This window comes from Lepidothrix coronata, unplaced genomic scaffold (genome assembly GCF_001604755.1).
Source record: "Lepidothrix coronata isolate B3197 unplaced genomic scaffold, Lepidothrix_coronata-1.0 Scaffold122, whole genome shotgun sequence".
NCBI lineage: Eukaryota > Metazoa > Chordata > Aves > Passeriformes > Pipridae > Lepidothrix > Lepidothrix coronata.
The window spans coordinates 1,284,655-1,306,375 of NW_016690302.1; the positions used below are offsets into that span (position 1 = coordinate 1,284,655).

General features: G+C 44.4%; 1 protein-coding gene across 6 annotated transcripts in view; it reads left to right on the top strand.

Moving 5' to 3' along the window:
- The window catches only part of RERE (arginine-glutamic acid dipeptide repeats), a 166,537-nt gene that overhangs the window by 77,284 nt on the left and 67,532 nt on the right, over positions 1-21,721 (top strand). For 5 of the 6 annotated variants that reach the window (XM_017825722.1, XM_017825717.1, XM_017825721.1 and 2 more), the window contains exons 7-10: positions 9,084-9,132; positions 11,820-11,944; positions 12,774-12,873; positions 20,833-20,931. In XM_017825722.1, the coding sequence (XP_017681211.1) occupies positions 9,084-9,132; positions 11,820-11,944; positions 12,774-12,873; positions 20,833-20,931 (373 nt within the window). Of the gene's footprint in view, positions 1-413; positions 611-9,083; positions 9,133-11,819; positions 11,945-12,773; positions 12,874-20,832; positions 20,932-21,721 lie in introns of those variants that run through there. The other variant, XM_017825723.1, reaches the window with a different exon arrangement.

Below are 21,721 nucleotides of genomic sequence, written 5' to 3' on the forward strand. Positions count from 1 at the left end.
TGCGACGCTTCTCCTTTTGCATCCGAGCCTTTTAATTTCGAAAAGCTGATGACGACCTAGTGAAAGAAAGAAAGAAAAAAAAAAAAAAAGAAAAGAAAAGAAAAAAGAGGCTTCCAGGAGCGCGTTTCGTTTCGCCTCGGGGAGCGCGGGAGAAGCCGCCGCGGGGGCCGGGGCGGGATCTCCGGCGTTGGCCGTGAGGGATCCCCCAGCCAAGGCCCCACTTCCCTGCACACAAGCTTGGCGTGTGTGTGTGTGTCTGTATCTGTGTGTGTGTGTGTGGGGTGTGAGCGGCTCTGCTCCGAGCTTTATTTACGGAAACAGCGCGTTGGGATTGATCGCGCCGAGAGCCCGGGCGTGCTGAGGGAGGGTCACAGCACATGCTCAGTGCCGCCAGTCCGAGGGCGAAGTTTCTGCGTTCTGCGTGCGGGCTTAGGTCACAGCACAAGCTCAGTGAAAGCTCGCCGAGGTCTCTCAGCCTGCATGTTGCCTCCATTTTGAGTTGGTAGAGTGGAAAAGGCAGAGTTTTTAGCTGTTAACTAGGGGGTTCGGGGATACATCCGAACCCGCAGGCGCCTGTCATAGTCATGGACGATCCATTCAGCCCCTGCAGGTAGGCTACATCACTCCGGCCTCCCCGAAACAGTGATGATTTTTGCGGTTGTTTGTGACTTTCTGCAATGTTTATGAAAATCATTCCATTGCTGTTGCATGTTCCTCAGAGCCTTGCGATAAATCTCAGCAGCGTTGCATGAGGGCACTGCCAAGGGGGTCCGAGGGGGGCATGGACTGAAACGCTGGAGCTGTGGGGGCTTATTTTTTGGTGTTTGTTTTTGTTTTTTTTTTTTTCCCCCTTCTCCTCGTGGTGCAGTTCGGATTTCGGTGGTGCTGTGTGCATGCCGGGTCTGGAGGGAGCTGCAGAGGCTCTCCCTGCAGCCGCAGCGCTGCCGGAGCGGGGATTAGGGAATGTTTGGGCCTGTTTTGGATGCTGTCAGAGGAGGGTCGTGGATCAGCAGCACAGTCCATTGGTCGCTCCCAGGATGGGTGGTTCTCCCGGTGATGGAGGGGCAGCGATCCTGCTGACACTTGCTCAGGTATTCAGGAGCAGTGCCCAGCCTGGGTCTCTTTGCCTGGCAGTCACATGCAGGTGACACTTGTGCATCTAAATTGCAGCAATATTGCCTCGAGCACTGAGAGCTTGTGCTGTGTCAGGGAGCAGAGCCGTGTCAGCAGCACCCACGGTGGTTTATCAGGCTGGCAAAACCCCTTTTGAGGCTGGTCAGAATAAAATGTAAGGCTTGGGCTCTGGTCCTAACTGGCTCTGAGGTCCTTGTGGGGCAGCCATCAGTGTCACTGCTAAATATAGATGGGTTTGAGAGGACTTGGGTGTGTTGGGGGGAGTAAACATGATTCTGCAGCGTGTTCTCGTTCAGGAGTGTCTGAACAAAACAGGGCTGTCCTGTTGAGATCCTCTGTCAGCCCCTTGCCTGCAGAACTGACCTCACCCTGCAGGGGCTGGTGCTGAGGGGAAATCCTTCAACCAGGGCAGCTTGTTTGGGAGTTACTGGAGTGTGTGGATTTAAAGGTGGCAGGAGTGTTTGTGCTGCTCACAGTGACATCTCTGCAGTTGGAGAGCAGAAGGCTGGTTGGCCTTTAGCCTTGCACACCTTGTCACTCACCTGCACAGTGTGTGTCACTGGGGGGAGACTTTTCACATGGGCAGGGGGTGACAGGACAAGGGAGAACAGTTTTAAACTAACAGAACAGAGATTTAGAATAGATATTAGGAAGAAATGCTTCCCTGTGAGGGTGGGCAGGCCCTGGCACGGGTTGTCCAGAGAAGCTGTGGCTGCCCCATCCCTGGAAGTGTTCAAGGCCAGGTTGGATGGACCTTGGAGCAACCTGGTCTAGTGGAAGGTGTCCCTGCCCATGGCAGGGGGTGGAACTGGATGAACTTTAAGGTCTCTTCCAACTGGAACCATTCTATGATTCTTGTCAGAAGCTGAGGAATGAATGATGAATAAGCCAGCAGAATTTTGCCCACGTTAGTGCCATGTCCATATCTGTATTGTATCCCAAGTTTCATTCCCTTTTCCATTTCCTTTTCTACCTGTAGAGCATAAAAAATCAAGAACTCCTAATTAATGTGGATCACTGGTCACTTTTGCCATTGGCTGAAGCAAAACCCTGCTAATGATGACAGAGCCCAATTCCCTTGAACTCAGCCTGGCTGGATCACTTCATAGTTTAAAGAGGTGTCTCCATAGGCCTAAGCTTTGGAAACATTCTTATTCCTAATAAAGAAGCTACTGGAATACAGGCAGGAATATGACAGTGCTCTGCAGGGATACAGGGATATGGCACCTTGTGTCCTGATGTTGACTTAAAAGCAGAAGAGAATGCATTGAGATATGGGAAGGGTATGAAGCAATCTCCTTTCTGCTGCTTTTCAGTGGCAAGTTGTGCCTGCATTTAAGAAAAGTTTGAGAATAATACCAGTTCTAAGCTGAACATGATCATTTGGTCATGCTTATTTTTAAAAACTGTGAGATTGATTTACAATAGCACAGGTGGAATAAGTACCTCTAGGTTATAACAGCCACAAAATCTGATTGTTAAGCAGGACCGTTAAATTTGGCAAAACAAATACAGCTGGAATAACATGCCAGATGTGTCATTCTCCACTAATCACTTGCACAAGAACTTGTGGATGTGATGTTGGATGTTTTGGCTCTCAGACCTCCCCTTTGCAGGATGCCTCAGGTGCCTGTGCCCTGGTGTGGAATCAGATGGTTCCTGCCTCTGGCATATATATGGATATTTGTATTCCCTGTGGCAATGCTCCTCTCACAGCAGACCTTCAGTGCTTTTGAGATCTCAATTTTTCCTTTCTTTGTGTTTCAACACAAATGTCTGTCACCTGTGTTACCACCTGTGGGGTTGGAGTTTATAACCAAAGCAGCTCCTGAGGTCTGTGTGTAGTACAGGACCTGTTTTTTTTAAAAAAAGGCAACAGCACAGAGAAAAAACCAACCTCCTTCTCCCCCCACCTTAAAGAAAACCTCTAAAACCCACAACCTTCCCCCAGAAAAGCCAAACCAAGAAAACCCTTGGTGTGAGGAGGACTAAGGCTGTGTGATATGAGCAGTTTTGGTACTGGCAAGATCTTTCGTGCCCTGAAAAGCCTCTTTCCTCCCTGGTCAGCCTGGGCTGTGCTCCAGGTGGTGAATTTTAGGTGAATTTTAGGCTGGCTGGATGCCCAGAGGATTCTCCCCACTTGAGAGGTTACTGGTGGGTGTTCTGGTGACTTACAGTGCCATTCCAAAGAGCTGTTGGAAGTCACAAATATATCATGGGAAGTGCTTGTATATTGTCCTTTGGGTGAAGAAGCAATGGCCCAGTATTTGATGGTTTCTTCCCTTCGTTCTGCCTTCATTTTAGCTTTTTTCAAGGCATAAATCACTCAGATCACCTCTTCCCCCTGCCTTCCAATTCTTCAGGCTGCAGTTGGTTTCAATCAGAGCTTTGCATCTCCAGGTGTGTGGCAGAACCAGGGATATCTTCAAGCTTCCTTTATGCTTCACATCCTTCTCACCTTGTTCTTTCTCCCTGTGTCTGCTGTTCAAGGAGCTGGAGGTTTGTGTTGTGCAAGCAGGAGCCCAAATGGGGGATCATTGCCTGGGACCTGAGGAAGCTTTATGGAAAAATTACCTGCTAAGGTTGCTGCCTCATTTCACTGTCCTGCCCAGAAACTGAGACTGTGCTAAAAAAAAATGGTGCCACTGTGGTATTTGTTCTGTTTTAATGGTGCATATTTGCTCTGGAAGTGCAAAGGTACTGCCTGGCTATTCTGGAAACTGTTCAGGATAAAGACTTAAAGCAACATCATTCCATGGTGAATTCATTTACACGTTTCCTTATCAGTGTAAGTGTTACTTTTGAATAAGTAACATTCTGGTTCTTTTAAAATCCCATGTAACCAGATAAAAACCTTTGCACTGTGCAGCTTTGCATCACAACCGTGCAAGTTTCCACTATATGATTTTTTTTTTTTTGAACTTATGATCAAAATACTGGTGTGATCCTTATTGAAAGGTGAACAAATATTGGAAAACAAGTCTTGGAGAGGTGATCAGTGAAATCTGCCAGCAAATATCACCCACCCAGGTAATTCCAATGTGCAGAGAACACTTGTTTCCTCTGCAGGAACTTGTCTCTGCTGAATTATGGTCACTTCCATCCTACCTTTTGAGTGGAGCACAGTGCTGAGGACTCTCTATAGGCTTTTTTTCCCCCCCTCCTATTTAAACATGAAAAATAACGTTATCTTGAAAAGGGCTTTTCCTGTCTGACTCAAACTTGGGCAACTACTTCCTTCTGCAAACAGCAGCACGGGGCAGGACAGCCCCCAGCTTCCTGCAGGTTGTGGCTCTGCAGTCAGGGAGCAGGTCTGAGCCTGCACTCAACAGCCAAGTGTTGGGACATGTTTATTCATTCCTACTTGACATTGAGCAATCACTGAAAACGTTCCCTTATAAGTTCATTTGTCTGAAATACAGGGTGGATATTTCACTCAGAACATAAAAGTCCTCCTGCATTTTTTTTTTTTTAATTATAACCCACTGTTACAACAGGTTTTAGATGAAACTTCAGCTTAAGAGGGGCTGACCAGGATATTTTTTGAGGGTTAAGACACTGTTTCTATGAAATGGATTTTAAAATCTTGCTTAAAAAAAAAAGGTTTAAGGGCCAAGTGCAAGCTGGACAGGTGAAAATCAGGGAGCTTGTTATTCTTAGATATTTAACTCAGGTATTTGTGGTAGTTGTGGGATTTTTTTGGTTAAAGGTTGAGTGCCCTGAGCCTGCCTGTCCCTTTTGTAGTGTATGAACATGACGTGCATAAGATAATCTTAGGTCAAAACTGGGGCTCCAGTTGGCTCAGTCCCTGTCTCCCAACAGTGACCATAAGCAGATGCTCTTCCCTGCAATGCCAATCACTTTCAGTTCCTGATAAACTATTTTTTAATCAGCTGAAGTTGGAGTGGAGTAATTTTTGTTCTCGCCCGTTTTTGTCCCTCTGGAGGTGGAACAAAATGATCCTTGCCAGATGTTTTTAGAACTGCCTCTGAAGAGCAGGGTTTCTTCGTCTTGGGTATTGGATTATATGAATTAAAGGATTTAAAAAAACCCCAAAACTTTCCTTGAGACTTTTGTTTTCCTAACTACTCGAGATTTGTATTAATTTTACCAAAATCACAAATATCTAGGAATTGCCTCACGCTCTCAATTGATGTAACTGATTATGTGACCAGTAATAATTTGGTTACATATCTGCTAAGTGTATAATTGCAGTATATAATCTATTATGTCTATAATGCACATATCTGACATGGTTTTATTTAGTAAAGCCATTGAGTTTCATACCAGGCTTCGTAAATAACCCCAAGTCTCATCAGATTCATTGTTCAGTGCTAGAGCTTGTTATTGCTTATTAAAACAAGCAAACAGCCCCACCCCCTGCACATTCTGCCTTTGAGCTGTGTCTTTTCTCTTTTAATCTTTGGTCATATAAAATTAATGACCTCTTCCAGCTGGTTTTGCACACTTCCTTAGCTAACAACGTGTCCTCCCTTGGGGATGGCTCAGTGCACAGGAATCGCCGTCCCGGTGGTCCTGGGCTCAATTCCAAGAGCCCTGACCCTCCTCCAGCTGGATTCCGGGGTGGGGAGAGCTGCTCCAGGCTGATAAAGCTTCCAGTTTAATGGTTGAAACTTCTTTTGTGCTGTGAAGTTGGTGTTGGTGACCTGCCCACGTCCCACCAGCAAGTTGGTTTTCAAAACTTTTATTTCTGGAGAGCTTCAAAGAGATTCAGAAACACTGTTCAAGAGGTGGTTTGTGGCTGAGCCGTTTGGCCAGTTCAAAATCCTTCTTCTGTGGAAGCATCCCTCTAATTTAATTAGGGATCACCTCATTACACAGACTCAGGAGTGATTATGCCCGGAGTGGTTCAGTGGGTAGCACAGAACTCTGGCCCGTGTGTGCTGTTTGGGTTGTGGGGTTTTGTTTTGGTATTTTGTTTTGGTATTTTGTTGTGGGTTGGTTTGGTTTTTTTTAAACTTAATGGTATCACTGAGTTCTTTTTGAGGTTTGAGCTGTTGCTGGCTGGTGGCAGATGTTTGAGAGCCAGTGGTGGAGAGCACTGAGTGCGTGGTGGCCACAGCAGAAGGACATTAAACCGTGTCTGCTGCTGGGTGTAATGAAGGGAAGAAGAACAGAGTGGGTTCAGTGTGATGCTGCAGCAGTGCCACCTCCCTCAGCCCCTTCTCAGGCATGCAAGTCACTTCAAAAACGTGCAATTACTGCCTGCATGTCTCCTGCTGAACCCTGGCAGTAAAAAGGGCATCATGAAAGCAGCAGTGGCACCATTCCGAAGGTTCCACCTCGGATACGCCGTCCCTGACCCCGAAGGTCCCCCTCGTGTGTAGTTCCTCTCAGAACCTGCCAAAGGTCTTCACTGCTCCTGCTGGGGAAGGACTGACTCGGATTCACATCAAGGGCAGGGCAGAGCTGTGCAGAGGAGTCCGTGCAGAAATCTCCAAGTGCCTGTGGCCATTGCCCCCAAACTCAGAGTTTTGCTGGGAATTCCCAGCCTTGAATCCTGCCTGGCTCTGGCCATGCTGTAGCAGTGGTTGGTGCTGCAAGTCCTGAACCCAGGTTATCCCCAGAGCTGTCCTTCTGTGCTTCATGGCAGCTCCATCTGGGAATTCCAGTCCTTCCTGGCATTGCAGTGCCACGTTTTCATGGACAGAGCTGCCAGTGGTGCCACCCTTGGTTTAAATGGGGCGAACCTGGTGTGGACAGGAAGGCAGGGGATAAACAGAGAGGGTTAAGCTTATTTCTGGATTGGAAATTGTGCAGGAACTGTTGTGCCCAACCTTTCTTCCTCTTTCTTCTTCCTAAAGCTGGTAAATGAAAGCTCTGCACCAGCCTGTGCTGCCTCCAGTCCCTTCCCATCCTCACCTCTGAACTGTTTTCTCTCAGCGCTGCTGCCTTTGGCCTTGAACCTCCAACCTCCCCTGTTGCTTCAGAACGGGAAGGACAAAGCTTTATTGAACTGAACATCCTCTCTCTTCTCCGGGAGCTGTTGGGAACAAGCCTCTCCCGGATCAGAGCCTGCTGCTTTTGCCCTGCTCTGCCACAGCAGCTCCTGCCTTTTTGATATTCCAGCACAGGCTTCCATCTCCTCTCTGACCAGCCCCTGTTTACTTTGCAGAACACAACGTTGTCATGGCAACAGGTTACTTTTCAAAGGGAACATCTTGTCATTATATTTAATCCACTGCAGCTGAAGAGGACTGAAATATTAAGTTGTTGTTGCTATGGATACTGCTTTGTTACAGCAGTTTCTTTTGTGGCACATTTCATATACAGTGTTGGCTCCTTTTTTTCCCCCTTTCCCATGGAATAAACACAGGATGCCATTCCATTCTCATTGTAATTGCTCTCACCAATATAATTTAGCTTAAAACCTACAGTGCCTTTTAGTTTCCGTAACGAGAATTTTCTTTTCCGTCTGAAACCCATTCCTGGGGACGTGGAACCAGTGAAAATTATGGAACAGCTTGTGTGCCCTGGCAGAGCCATCGGCTTTGTGCCCTTCTACAATCCGAGTGGGATGGAGAGCAGCCTGCACAGCAGCTCCACTCAGCCCTGTCCTCACCTTTGGGGCAGGGGAGGGTGTGAACATCATCAGAAAACGGTGATGGAAAGGCACACAGAACTGTTTCTCTCCACATTTCACGTGGGAAATGGTTGGATAACCCCACTGAGTTTCCATGGGAATACATGGGAGCAGAAGTCCCATCCAAAACTTTGCTTTTAACTTTGCAGTTCCTTACAGGATCCTCCAGCCCTGGTTATTAAATGCTGTATTTATCATATTTACTGGAAGAAGTTGGGAGTTGGGGGGATATTTGGAGTGCTGGGATTTTTCATATTTAAACTGAAAACAGCCCAATTTTTTGGGCAGGTACAAAACCTGCTGGTGCAACCCTTGGCTGAGGTGCAGAACTGGAGCTGGCAGCCACTGCCCAGGCATGTTTTTAGGTTTGACTTGCACTGACTAGCAGAGATGTGCACGGCTTTAAAATGAATCCTGGGAATAAAGGAAGAGCCATCAGCATTTTCTCTTGTCAGGTTCCCCTTCCTTCCTCACAGGGAAAAATTCTGACACCTTGTAGCTGGAAAAAAAACGTACCCTGGTATTTAATGTGTAACTTTGTAAATATAAAATTGATTTCCTAGTTCAGTCATTCCTTTGCATAACCTGAAAACAAGAGAACAGTGTCAGATTGTGTCTCACAAAAATATGCATTTGGGGGGGAAAACATTTTGACATGTTCTCATTGTTGTCAGGAGGCTCTTGGCATTATATTTTGGAGTGGATTTGCTTCCTAGGAAGGGTAACGTTGCCAAAATATCAGGGCACAGGATGGAGTGTTACAAACCCAGTGTTTATTCCTGTCTGACAGGTTCTCCTGGGTAAGACCTGTTCAGATCCACCCTTGGGCACTGGTGATTTACAGTTCAGAATGGGCAGTGAGGGGAAGCTGAACTTAATACACCTATTTAAACAACCTTTTTGAAATGTTGAGGTGAAAGTGTTCATAAAGACATGATATTATCACATAAAAAACACCCTCCAGTGACCTTTCTGGCATCAAATGGGATTTATGCTTTGGGCTGCCCAGTGGTGGTTTTACTGAGGGATAATACTTGCCATGTTGTCTGCATTAGTTTGGGGTTGAAACAAGGAAAGGATCATAGGATTTGTCCAGATCAGGTGCTTGTTGGAAGGTGACTCTGCATGGCAGGGTTTGGAGCTGGCCATGGGCAGGGACACCTCCTGCCAGACCAGCTTGCTCAGTGTACACCTGACTGTATCCCCCCTTGTTTTCTTAATAACATTTATTTTTGCTTCTCTTCCATTTGCATTGGAAATGCAATGAAAAGAAATGACAGAACCTGACCCTGAATTTTATTAATTGCAATTCTTTCTCATTGCTGGTTTCTTTTTTATATCTTAGGAGGCTAAACAGTACCCAAGGTGAAATCAGAGTTGGACCCAGCCATCAGGTAAGGGGTTTTGTTTGTATCCCAACATCTGGACATGCTTTTGCCTCTTGATCTGTTCAGATGATGCTTATTTAAAATTACATGTGTTCAAATCCAGCGAGTTTTTTAGAATCATCTTTAGATGACTCACTTTAGTGAGTCCTTTAGAATTCCTGAGCCCAGGGTTTTCTGACAGATGTTGATATATTAATGATTTTTACTAGCAGAAGTGCTGTTGGGTTAATTCTTGAATAAGATTGAAGCACTGTGAGATCTACTGGAAATTAAAAAGTGCCTTAAGTCCTTTGGATTGTTCAAATAGGAATTGAGAAAGGTGAGCGTGTTCCAACACTGGGAAGCAGAATAAGGTTAAGACTGTAGTTGTGCCTGATATTTTAGTGCTAATTTGAGGGAAATCCTTCATAAGCAATGAAAATAATCTGTTCCTAAAGAGCATTAACATACAACTTACTGTGGTTCATGGAGCCAGATCTGTCACTGGGAACTGAATCCTCTCCTTTACTTGTAGAATTGACTTTGCACTGTCCAAGTACTGGATTTTCACATCCAAGTGATGAATATTCATTCAGACCCTTTGAAAAATGTTGTTTAATAACAAGGGAAAGTAAATATTTATGTAACATTCTTAAGGATGTTTTGCTTCAGAGGAAAAACGTCCTTGGCAATTCAACCCGTGCTGTTCTTTTCCACAGTTATAATAAGAGCACTGTAAATGGTACCTTCAAAACAACTTTCATCTCAAATTGTCATCTAATATTTTGGCAGGCATTAGTCACCTGTGCTGGAAGGTGTAATTACCAGATGCATTTATGGATGGGGGAAAAAAAAAAACCAGAGCAGGGAGAAGGTCCACTGATTTAGAACCCTGTTAAATCCTTGCTTGCTTAATGCTTTAAACTTGCATTGTTCTCTCCCTCACCTGCTGAGCATCCGTGTACATCGTGACAAATGTCACCACTGAGAGGGTTCTTCTCAGCCTGTTAATTAGTGTAAGGTGTCGTCTTAAGATCCAGGAATGGTTGATTGTGGTGGCCCTGGTGGGAAGTCAGGCTGAAGGTGGTATTTGCTGCTCTCTGTCCTGTTGTTTGATTCCGTCTGTGGAAGGTGTAAGGGGGTCTCCTGTGCACCCTGGGCCTGATATGGATCCTGATATGGATCCACTTCCCTCCACCCACCTCAGTGAGCACAAAGGACATCCAGCAGAACCCAGAAACAACCCTGAGGTCCCCAGGGGGTAGTTTTTTATGAATCTCTTGCCTTCTTTTTCCTTAAACAGTGTGTGTTAGAGATGCTGGAGGCTGTTGTTGGGTCAGTTTTTACTTAGTGCACAGATACCCCGAAGTGTTACCTGTGTCATCACAGCAAACAAGGACACAGTGAAGATAAATGTGCTGTGGAGTTGCAGTTCCCCAAATTCACAGGCACAGGAGGACAGAGGGTCTCTACTGAATGTTCTCCTGTGACAGCTTTTGGCTAATTAATGCCCTGGTGGTGGAGGGTCCCCATCCCTGGAAGTGTTTCAGGAAAGACTGGACGTGGCACTCGGTGCTCAAGGTGGTGATGGGTCCCAGGTTGGACTCGGTGATCCTGGAGGCCTTTTCCAACCTCAGTGATTCTGTGCTCAAGAGGAAGTTGCTTTTGGGAGTGACTCCAGTAATCAAGCACATTCCAAGGGTACAGGAGGCTGAACATGGATTTGTGCAAAGCCCCCCCGGCTGCTGGAGCACATCGCTCCTCCAGAAACCTCAGCTGGGGATAATGCTGGCTTATCCTTTTCCAGAAGAGAAGTTCAATGACATATCCATTTTCCCAGGCAAGAAGTAAAATAAAGTACAGATTAAAGAGCAGAACATGAAAGACATCTGAACCTGTGACTTGTAATTACTGGTTATGTAGAAATGTTGCCTCTCAAATACGTTTAGCGTTGTAAGTATAGGAGGTAATTATAGGGCTTAAAAGCTGTTTCTGAAGAGGCTCTCAGCTATCTCATCTCATAGCAGTAGATGACTAAAGATGCTAATTGGGTCTCTGGATAGAGTAGTGTAATACTTATTTAGTGGCAGGGTTCATTTTGCTGAGCTATCTCGCTTTCAGGAAATGTCTTTGTTTCTCTTTAGAGTTTAAATGATTTACCGAGGATTTAATTTTAAATTTAGTATCACATGTGTGGGGTTTTTTTACTGATTTAAAATGGGACACATATGGTAGCTACATTCTTGCCTTCTCTCTTATTAGTATGTTCTGTGAGTATGTTATAGCCTGGCAAGCAGAGTTGTAGCAGCATCTTTGTTACAAATGCAGTCGCTGTCTCCGAGGATAAATTGTCCATCAGTGTTTGACTTCTGTACAACAGAGGGCTGTGTTTGCAGTACAAAATGGTTTCCTTTCAAGCTCTGATATTTCTGCAGACGTGCTTGGTCTGTGTGGTGGGCTGAGAAGTGGTGTTAACCTGCATAATTGTCAGGAAATGAGCTGCCCTTCTGGAGGAAGAAATGCTGAATAAAGGGAATGGGTTGGGGCTTGATGACCCAGTTTCCTGATAAACTTCTGAAAACTTGGATCAAGTAGCTTCACCACCTGTTGCCTGAGTATCTTCCATCTATGAGATCATAGTATTGCAGAGAATTTACAAGGTTCCTAACATTAGGTAAGAACTGTCATGTCTGTCTGAACCTGTTTTTACCCAGGCCAAGCTCCCTGACCTGCAGCCCTTCCCTTCCCCGGACGGTGACACGGTGACACAGCACGAAGAGCTCGTGTGGATGCCAGGAGTCAACGACTGTGACTTGCTGATGTACCTGAGGGCAGCCAGGTAATTCCAGCCACAATCCTGCAGTGCCTGGGTCGTGCTGGAGGGGGAATGTGGGGTGCTGTGTCCGTGCAGTGGGATCCGATCCCTCCTTTATTCTCTTTTGGGATAATGTGGGTGCTGAAATATTTCGTTGGAGACAAGAATGCTCAGATTTGCTGTTGGGCCAACAAGGCATCTTTGCATCAGCTGTGGCTTTTGGCTTTAAAATGCAAAGCCATCAGTGTGTGCTGGCATGATCCAGTGTGGGATGGGCATCGTGGAAGAAGGGAAGGAACTGCTCTGAGTGGAAGAGCCGTGACAGCACAGGATTCCTTCAGAGTCAATGTTTGGAGCTCCAGTTTGCATTTCAGTTCCATACACATCTCTGGTTTGCCTGGTAGATTCACAGTAATTCAGAGTCTTAGTAAATTACTTGTAGCTTGCAGGAATTCAGAGATTGGGGAATCTGCAGTTCAGTTTAGGTTTTTTGACATAATAAAACTAAGATGACAGCAAAAAGTTTGCTGTCTCTGCTGAGCCTCTGTTCTCATGTCTGGAGGTTGTATCTTCCTTAAAGCTCATCAGGCTCTGGTACTACTGCAGTGCAGATTTTTAACTGATGAAACCCAATTAGATTGGATTTTAATTATGAAACAATTATTCCATATGCTGAGGTGACTCAGCTTTCCATAACCACCAGCATTCGGTGCCTCGTTCTCCTCGTTCCCACAGTATCACAAGGCCCCAAAATTCATGATTTAAGCTGTAAATACACTCTTTATGCCTCTCATGATGTGTGCATCAAAGAGCAGCTGAGGAATGTCAACTCTTTTGCCCTCAAACTCCACAGGAGCATGGCAGCCTTTGCAGGGATGTGTGATGGAGGATCCACAGAGGACGGTTGTGTCGCTGCCTCCCGTGACGACACCACCCTGAACGCCCTCAACACAGTGAGTACAACTCCTGCAGGGAGGAACAGCCTTCCCAGTTATTTCTGGGCTCCTCAGTGCCTAAAACAGGAGATAAAACAGATTTAGGGATCACAATATGAGGCTGATGGTAGCTGGATATTCCTTTCAAACACCAACTCATTTTCTGAGCTGTGGAACTTCAGTGCTGAACTTTTGGGTGGTGCCTTTAAGGGGATCCCAGGGAATGTTCTGTGTGCTCAGGTCAGGTCCACCTGCTGGAACTGTGACTTTCTCAGCTGGCCCCTGACCCAGCTGTTGGTCCTTCCATTCAGTCCAGCCAGTCTGAAATGTTAACTGAGGTTCAAATGCCTGCATTCTTAACAGGGAGAATGTTCCCTGTGTAGCATTAGCTTATCAAAACCACTTGCCTTGGGGTTTTTTATTTGATTTCCACTCCTGTTTGATGTTGTGTGTTTCAGAGAGTGCATCAGTTCTCATCCTGCAACAGGCAGGAGTAAAACAGTATTAAGATCTCAAGTGTTCCCCTGTAATACTTACTAAGTAAACAGTGCCAGAACTTTCATTCTTGTTCAAATACACACACTTGAATGTGTAATGAGCTGAAATCCAAGATCAAATTCTGCACCCAAATTAAATCCTTCCCTGTTGTTCTCACTTTGACTTCTGCAAAGTCAGGTGTTATTTCTCAGTGCTTCCCAGAACTGAGGGGAGTGTAGAAATGCGAGTCCTTTGGTTCCTTTCCTAAAGGTTTTGTGTGATGCAGATTTTTATGCTGTTTGATCAGTGTTGCAGTTCAGTCTCTATTGCACATCCTCTTCAGGTTCTTACCTGTGTTCCATTTTAGTTCCTGCCTTTCCTTGGGATGGATGCCACCTGATCCTGCTGGCTCACCACTCCAGAGCCTGCTGAGCTGTTCTTTAACATCCTTCTCAGAGACTAAAATTCCTGTTAAGGTCAAAAATCATCAAAGAGCTTTTGGAATTGGAGTTTCTCTCCCCTTATCTATAATAAAAGACTAATGCAGAAAATTCATTTAACTTCACTGCTTTGCCATCTACTTTAATTACCCCCTTTAATCACTCAGCAGCCCGAGGAGTCTGTAGTTGCACTTGTAGAATTCTTGCTTCTGAATTAGATTAGTCCCAAAATATTTTGGTTGTGTTCTTCTGATTCTTTTCTCTTTGTATTGCACATCTATTTTAGAAAATACTTTCCTTGTCCACTTGGAGTTTTTCTAGCAAAGAGTTTCCTAATAATTAATAGTTCTGTCAGGGATATTTTAAGAAACTTTGACTTATTTCTGAGAACCTGCTTTTTTGACTGACTTAAAACAGTTAAATTTGTTGTCCTGACAAAATGGCACCTCTTTTTTATCTCTCACTGTCTATTTAAAATGGATCAGATTTATCTGATAAATAATTTGTGAGACTCTTAACCTGCACTAAGTTGTGTTTTTGTTTAGAAATTATCATATGCAACCCAGAAGATGAATGTAAAAGAAACTGATAGGGTATGATTTCTTATTATGGAAATCCAATAAACTTCAGAGCAGCACTTCACATAAATCAGTCTTGACAAGCTCCTTTGCTGGTGTTTTATTTATGTAATAACAGGTGCTGCAAGCCCCTAGAATGATTTATTGTTAATTATACCAGATAGAAATGAAGATCATGGAAGGCACAGTGCAACATACAGACATATATATTTATATTTATATCTCAGCCTCATTGAAATGATTATTCACTTAACGTGCCAGGTAAAACTCCAGCTCCCGTTCCTTTGTTTGGCTGTTGGGATTTGCTGCCACATTTGTCACTGTAACCCTTAGGAAGGAAAGCAAGTTTTCATTTTGGAGTTTGTTGCCCTGCTGATGAGTTCTGGGGTCAGGCTGGGAGGGGGGGAGGAGGGCACAGCAGCTCCTGCAAGGCTTTCACCACAGGATGTGGTGAGAAACGAGCTCAGAAAGTTCTGTGTTGGAAAGGTGATGCCCCAGCTCTGCCAACCCGTGGGAAGGTGTGCCATGGTGAATGTTTAACCTCAGCCTGCTGCTGGTGGGTTGTGTGGGGTGAGAGCTGGGCTAAATCCTGGGGTAGCTCTTCCCCTCCCTCCCATCTCTCTGCCCGTGCCCTCAGGAGCTCTGCTTCAGCCTCAGATGTGGTTTAAGATCCTCTCTGTGTCAGAAACTCCTGACCTCAGTTATCCTTTTGACCTGTGCCTGCTGGTCAGAGGTTGTGCAGTTCTGCTCTCACAGATCCCAGCTCAAGGAGGAGTTAATTCACTGCTTTGTGCTGGGTTTGGAAAAACTCCAGAGTGATATTTCATCCCCAGTGTTCTGCCTGACCTGTTGTTGTGATCCAGGAGTGAGGGTGAGAACCAGTTCTATGGAACAACAACCCCTAGACCAGAATCTGGGCATGCCCATGTGCAGACCTGGTGTTTGAGTAGAACCTCTGAGCTTTTGGTTATTTGATGCTGTGATATTTTTGCTGGGGAAATCAGAGCCAGCAACTCTCATCTATCCTCACACGGGGAAAAAAAAACCACTGAAGCTCAGGTACTACTACATGGAGGGAAGACAGAACAATCATATGCTAATATTGTGTAAATCTCTCTTTACTAATAGTGTTGTTCTGCCTTCTCATCACACTGTTACATGGGAACATGTCATTATGAGTGACAAACATGACAGTGTAATATCAGTTGAAGGAAATGCAGTTCTAACTCAGATGTCACCCAGACAAATTACTCCCTGTTTTAACTTGCCCTTAGACCAGATTTTCTTGTTCATTAACTACAGACAAGGTTGAAAGCATAAAAAAAATTATTTAAATATATGTTAGCATTTCTTATTATTACCAGTTTTCCTTTTGGATGAGTCTTAATTAACATTTACTCTCATGGTTCAAACGAGGTACTGGAGCACTTCAGGGGCCAGTGCTCTCTGCCTGGGCACGTTGGGAGATGAAGCCACCTCTAGTGCATGAGACAATTTGGCCACTTTGAATTTCCATTCATCCTTATCCTTGCTCTTAGGGGAAAAACTTCAGCACTTTATTTGCTAGATGAGTCAGAAAGCCTTTCTACAGAAACTGTTGAAACAGGCAGATAAAAAGGGTCAAAAGTGACTGCTGTGATTGCTTTTAAAGTTTTTGGGGAGTATGCAAAAATATTTGTGTTTTCTGGAAGTTGTTTTTTTTTAAGTGCTGTTTCAAGTTCTTGCCCTGGGTGTGTGTGGAGCACTGGCCATGCCTGCAGTGCCCCACAGCTGTTTTGCAGCTGGATTTTGGGCTGTTTGGCAGTACCAGTGTGTGCAGAGTGGCTGCATCACAAATACCAGGCTTTTCAACCTTTATCAGTAGCATCTTAGATCATTTGGAAGCCATTGGAGCTGTTTAGATGCTTAAAAAAGATGAGAACTGAGGGGAAGAGATGGAAATTGAGGGTTTGGGGGTTTTTTTTGGTTTGGTTTTATCTGATACCCAACAAGACAAGAGCACCAGATGCCCTGAAGGGCCCCTTTGTCTTGCTGGGTATCAGCCAGGGCTGATAAAAATTAAATGGAGCATATTCCATTTTCACAGTAGGGCAAGATGCCCATAGCTATGAGGAATATCCACATCCAACTGAGATTTGTCAGCTCTGCTTCTGAAGGAAGTGGCCTGAATCACATTTTTGTGTTAAATCAGGTGTTGGGTTGGAGTTATTCCACCCAAAGTCAGGGCTACTCCAGGCACAGGGCAGGAATCCTCATCCTGCTTTTCATTTTCCTCATCTTTTCCCTTCTCTCTCATCCTGGGATGTGATTTGTCTGTGACCAGTGGTCGTTCCATGGAAGAACCAACATTGGGATGTGGTGAACTCTGGAATTCCAGTGCTGCCCTATAAATGCTGGATGTGACTGTATCCCCACAAAGATGTGACTGTATCCCCACAAAGATGTGACTGTATCCCCACAAAAGTGGGTTCTGACTGAACAATCCTTTCTGGGGTTGTTCAGCCTGGAAAAGAGAAGGCTCCAGGGTGACCTAATTGTGGCCTTCCAGGACCTGAAAGAGCAACAAGAAAGATGGAGAGAGGCTCTTTACAGGGCCTGGAGTGCCAGGACAGGGGGGAATGGCTTCACACTGACAGAGAGTAGGGTTAGCTGGGATATTTGGCAGAAATTCCTCCCTGTGAGGGTGGGGAGGCTCTGGCACAGGTTGCCCAGGGAGGCTGTGGCTGCCCCATCCCTGGAAGTGTCCAAGGCCAGGCTGGACAGGATTTGGAGCAACCTGAGCTAGTGGAAGGTGTCCCTGCCCGTGGCAGGGGATGGAAGAAGATGAACTTTAAGGTCCCTTCCAACCCAAACCAGTCTGGGATTCTGTCATATCCAACTAGTTCAATAATACTGTCCCACCAGACAGCAGCAATTTTTCCTTGGAGAAAAGGACCCTGGAATGTAACTGTTCTTAATGGACTGCAATTATTTAACAGTGTGCCATGAATGCAGCCCAACTGAGATGGGCTTTTCAAGGCAGCTCCTAATGACTGTAATTGCCAAAGGATGCCTTGCTGGAGCTGGAGCTGCCAGATGCAATGGCACTCTGAGCTAAAAAGGTCACAGTAAAAGGGACATTTAAATTAAGTTATAAATTACAATTGAAGAACAATATTTTGATGAGCAAGCCCAGAGATGTCAGAGCTGCAAGATGTAATTCATGGGTTCATTACAGCCCAGAGGTGCCTGACAGCTGAGCCGTGCCAGAGGAGAATTTATTTGCAGCATCACAGACAGGAATGGCAGCTCTGCTCGGGAGCAGGGACTGGAAACCTTGTGGGAATGTGCAGCCTGGCTGGTAATAGGCCTTTCCTGGGATCTGCTGTTGTTTAATGGCTGCTGTAATAGAAATGAGGGGTTTGGACGTGTGCACGTTCAGAGTTGTTCTTTAATCCTGTGATGCAGGAGCTGCTGTGTTTTCTGGTTTAAAGCACCTCTGTTCCTGTTGTTGCAGTTGTGGGCTGACAGAAAGTCACGGTGGTGCAAAACAGAGATGGCAGAGTTAATGCTGGAAGTGGTGATTCTGCACCTGACAGGACAATAACCCAGTGTTTATAGAAATACCTTGAGAAGTTCAACCAGAAGTTAATGAACCCAGAGGCAGTCATCATTAGCTGTTATTTATATGTTTGAATCTTGCCAATAAAGTGCTTAGATACATTAAATGACTGCAAGTAATAAGCAGAGAATGAGCCAGATTGAGACACGTAAATTTAACTCCAGCACTTAGAGAAAATATTTTTCCTTCCTGCTGCATTATCCTGCTCCTGGCATTTAAAAACCTTTTTTTTTTACTTGCTAAAAGTACCATTTTTCAGGAGACTCTAAACCTTTATCAGGTCTGTTTTCACACGTGTGTCTTCTCTGTTAGGTGACTCTTCTTTCCTGCCTGTGCTGATGGGTTTGGTGATTATTATATTATTAATATAATTACTTGGTCAGAAGTCAATGCTTGTATTTTCTGTCACTGATTTGGGACGGTCTTGGTGGCCTGTAAACTTTGACTTTTCTGTCAGGCCAGGCCATTCTTTCTGGGCTTGTCTGGTTGATTTTGTTTGCAGAGATGGAGCTGCTTGGGCAGTTAAGGGCTGCCAGGGGAAAAAAACACGTGTTGTCCTTGAGGCAAAATAAAGATGCCCTCCAAGTTCCAAAGAGGCTTTGGCATTCCTGGTGCTGGGGAGGGAGCAGAGAGGGAAGGGAAACAGAAGCACCATTCTCTTCAACACTGTCACATTGCCTAAGTGAAAAATCTTCTGGGTAGTGCAATGCACAGGGAAACAAAAAAAACCAAAAACCATTTGCAAGGTGAGCTGGCAAAACAAACAGTGCTTTTTTGCTTTAAGATGGATTTGTTCCCAGTGCCGGAGCGCAAACAAGGAGGAAAATTAATGTGTACCCAGCAGAAAAGGCAACGTCTTATTTCCATGCCTGTAAGTGGGTATTGCAGATACCACAGGGGGCTTGAAACTTGGGTTTTTTACTTGGGTTTTTTTTGGTTTTTTGAAGTCAGTGGCGGTGGTTGAGCACTGCAGGCTCAGCTCTCTGCTCTTACCTGGGCTTAGATCACTTTTGGAAGTTGAAGCCTCGTTTGCTGTGGTCACTCTGCCTGTAATTCCTGCCCCAAGTACCTGCAGCTCCTCTGGAGGTGCCATCTGAAAGCTGAACATGAATAGAAATCCACTCTTTCTTTTCCCCATTATATTATTCAAGCACTGCAGAAACACCCTGTTTGCTGGTGTTATTTTACTTGTTGGTAAGGGGGAAAAAAAGTGTGTTCAGGCCTCCAGTTAAGGAAGGTGAAAACACACTGTGTGTAAGGGCAGAGGTCTGTGCCCAGGAGTGACCTTTTATTTTTAGAAGTACTTCACTTCCTTCAAAATTCCCTTAAGTATTCAAAAATAAAGAATGCCCCAGTAACCTGGTGGAGGTGGAAGAGCACCTTCAGCAGCTCGAGATTTGTTCCTGGTGAGAGCAGATCTGAGGCAGTTTGTGTGAATTTAACCCATCCTGTATTAATTTCTTCTGGAACTCAGCTGGCATCATGTTCAGCCCCCTGACTGTTGCTTTATTTTTGAGAGGTCTGTGCAAAGGACCTGCTTTTATAGCTCCCCTGGTCCTCTTCATTTTGGACCCCAGTGTTCACTAATAATTGTTGATCCAGTTGTGTTCTGGGGACTCAGCTCTTCAGGTGTTCTAAAGGAGGCCCAAAACTATTGAACTGAGAGTTCACCAGCAAATGGAATAAATGAGCTGTTACTTTTAATGCCTTCAAGTTCATGTGCAAGGGTTTGTTCATTGAAGAAAACAATGTGATTTCTAACGTGTTTTATCCTCCAAATGGATTGGCTTTAGAGACTGTCAAAAGCTGGTTTTGCTGAAGAGTTAAGACAAGAGAAGCAATATAAGGGCCCTGGTTTGGTGTTCCCTGCTGTAAAGAAACCTTTGAGGGTCTTCTGTAGAATTCTGTGATGCTCATGAACAGCTCTGAAGGTTTGCTCTGCTCTGTCTGTGTTTAAAAAAACAACCTCCTGTCTGTGCAGGGAAGTTGGGATGCAAATGGTGTAGGAAGATAATTCAGTTTTTGTCATCCCAGCAATATTTCTTTTCTTTGAGAGCATTTTCAGAAGACACAGAGCAAGCTCCTTTCTAGTCCTTCAGTGCTTAAAATTCCACTTGGAAGGCAGGACAGGCCCTAAATCTGCAGTTTCCTATCGAGTGAAGAGACAGAGGTTCTCATGGGCTCCATTAATGCTTTTTTCCATGCAGTTGTTTTTCTACCCCACCCTGATTTTTCATGTCTCCTGTCTACTTTTGATCCTATAGATACTGAATTTGGGGGAGAAATTCAGGTGCACTGTAGGCTCTGACTCTGAAAGGGTGAGGTGAGCTTGGACATCCCTGGTTGCTCTCTGGAGGTGTTTGTTCCCTTCCACACTTGTTTTCCAGCACCATGGTGATCTTTGCAGTGCAATAAAAATAAAGGGAATTTTCTGGATGGGTAAACTCGACATCCCATGACTTGCAGTCCCTCCTGTGTGTTACTTTTTCCAGTTGATTTTACTGATCTGAGCAAAACTAGCTGCGTAAAAGACAACTCCTTTTGAAAAACACTTTGTTGGAGCTCCTCATAATTTTTCTTGGAATTGCTAATGTAAAAATAATATTTTTTTGTGAAAGTTTTCAGTGCTTTATGGGCTCCAACATTATCTGGGAGAGGTTTAGGAAGGAAAGGGAAAACACACTTGGTTTAATGGCGTTTCTTTTATAATAAAATTACCCCAATTACCCTTCAACCTGTTTAAATCTCACTTCAGACATCCACAGGAAAAACAATTAGGCAGAGAACATCTCACCTGGGCTCCCTGTGGTGGTTTTTCTCCCAGATATCAGCTCCCTGCTAAATTCCATGGAATGATCTGTTTGTCTCCCTCCTTTTTTAGCTCCATGAAAGCAACTACGATGCTGGGAAGGCCCTGCAGCGCCTGGTGAAGAAACCTGTGCCAAAGCTGATTGAGAAGTGTTGGACTGAGGATGAAGTGGTAGGAAATGATTTATTCCCTCCAGCCTTTAAAGTTCATGTTGCTTCTCTTGCTTTCTTTTCTTTTTTTTTTTTAATTTTTCTTTTTTTTTAATTTTTCCTTTTTTTAATTTTTCTTTTTTTTTTTGATTTTTCTTTTTTTAATTTTTTTTTTGTTGTTGTTGGGTTTTGGGGGTTTTTTTGTGGTTTTTTTTGTTTTGGTTTTGGGGGTTTTTGTTTGTTTGGTTAGCTGGGTTTTTTTGGTTTTGTTTTTTGTTTTTCCTCCCCTAAAAAGGTTATCTTTATGACCAAATATTATGTGCTGCACTGGGTAAATTTTGCACAGGCTTGAGTCAGTGGGGCCTTGTTCAATGTATAGAACTTTATGAGAAAATACATAAAGAGGGGTATACAAATGAAAATATAGACATGGGGATATAAATTGAAATAGACTTGGGGATATAAATGAAAAATATATACATGGATACAGAAATGAAAAAATATAGACCTGGGGATATAAGTGAAAATATACAGATATGGGGATATNTGGGGATATAAATGAAAAAATACAGACTTGGGGATATAAGTGAAAATATACAGATATGGGGATATAAATGAAAAAATACAGACTTGGGGATATAAATGAAAATACAGAGACTTGGGGATATAAGTGAAAATACAGAGACTTGGGGATATAAATGAAAATATAGAGACATGGGATATAAGTGAAAAAATATAGACTTGGGGATATAAATGAAAATATAGAGACTTGGGGATATAAATGGAAAGATAGAGACATGGGGATATAAGTG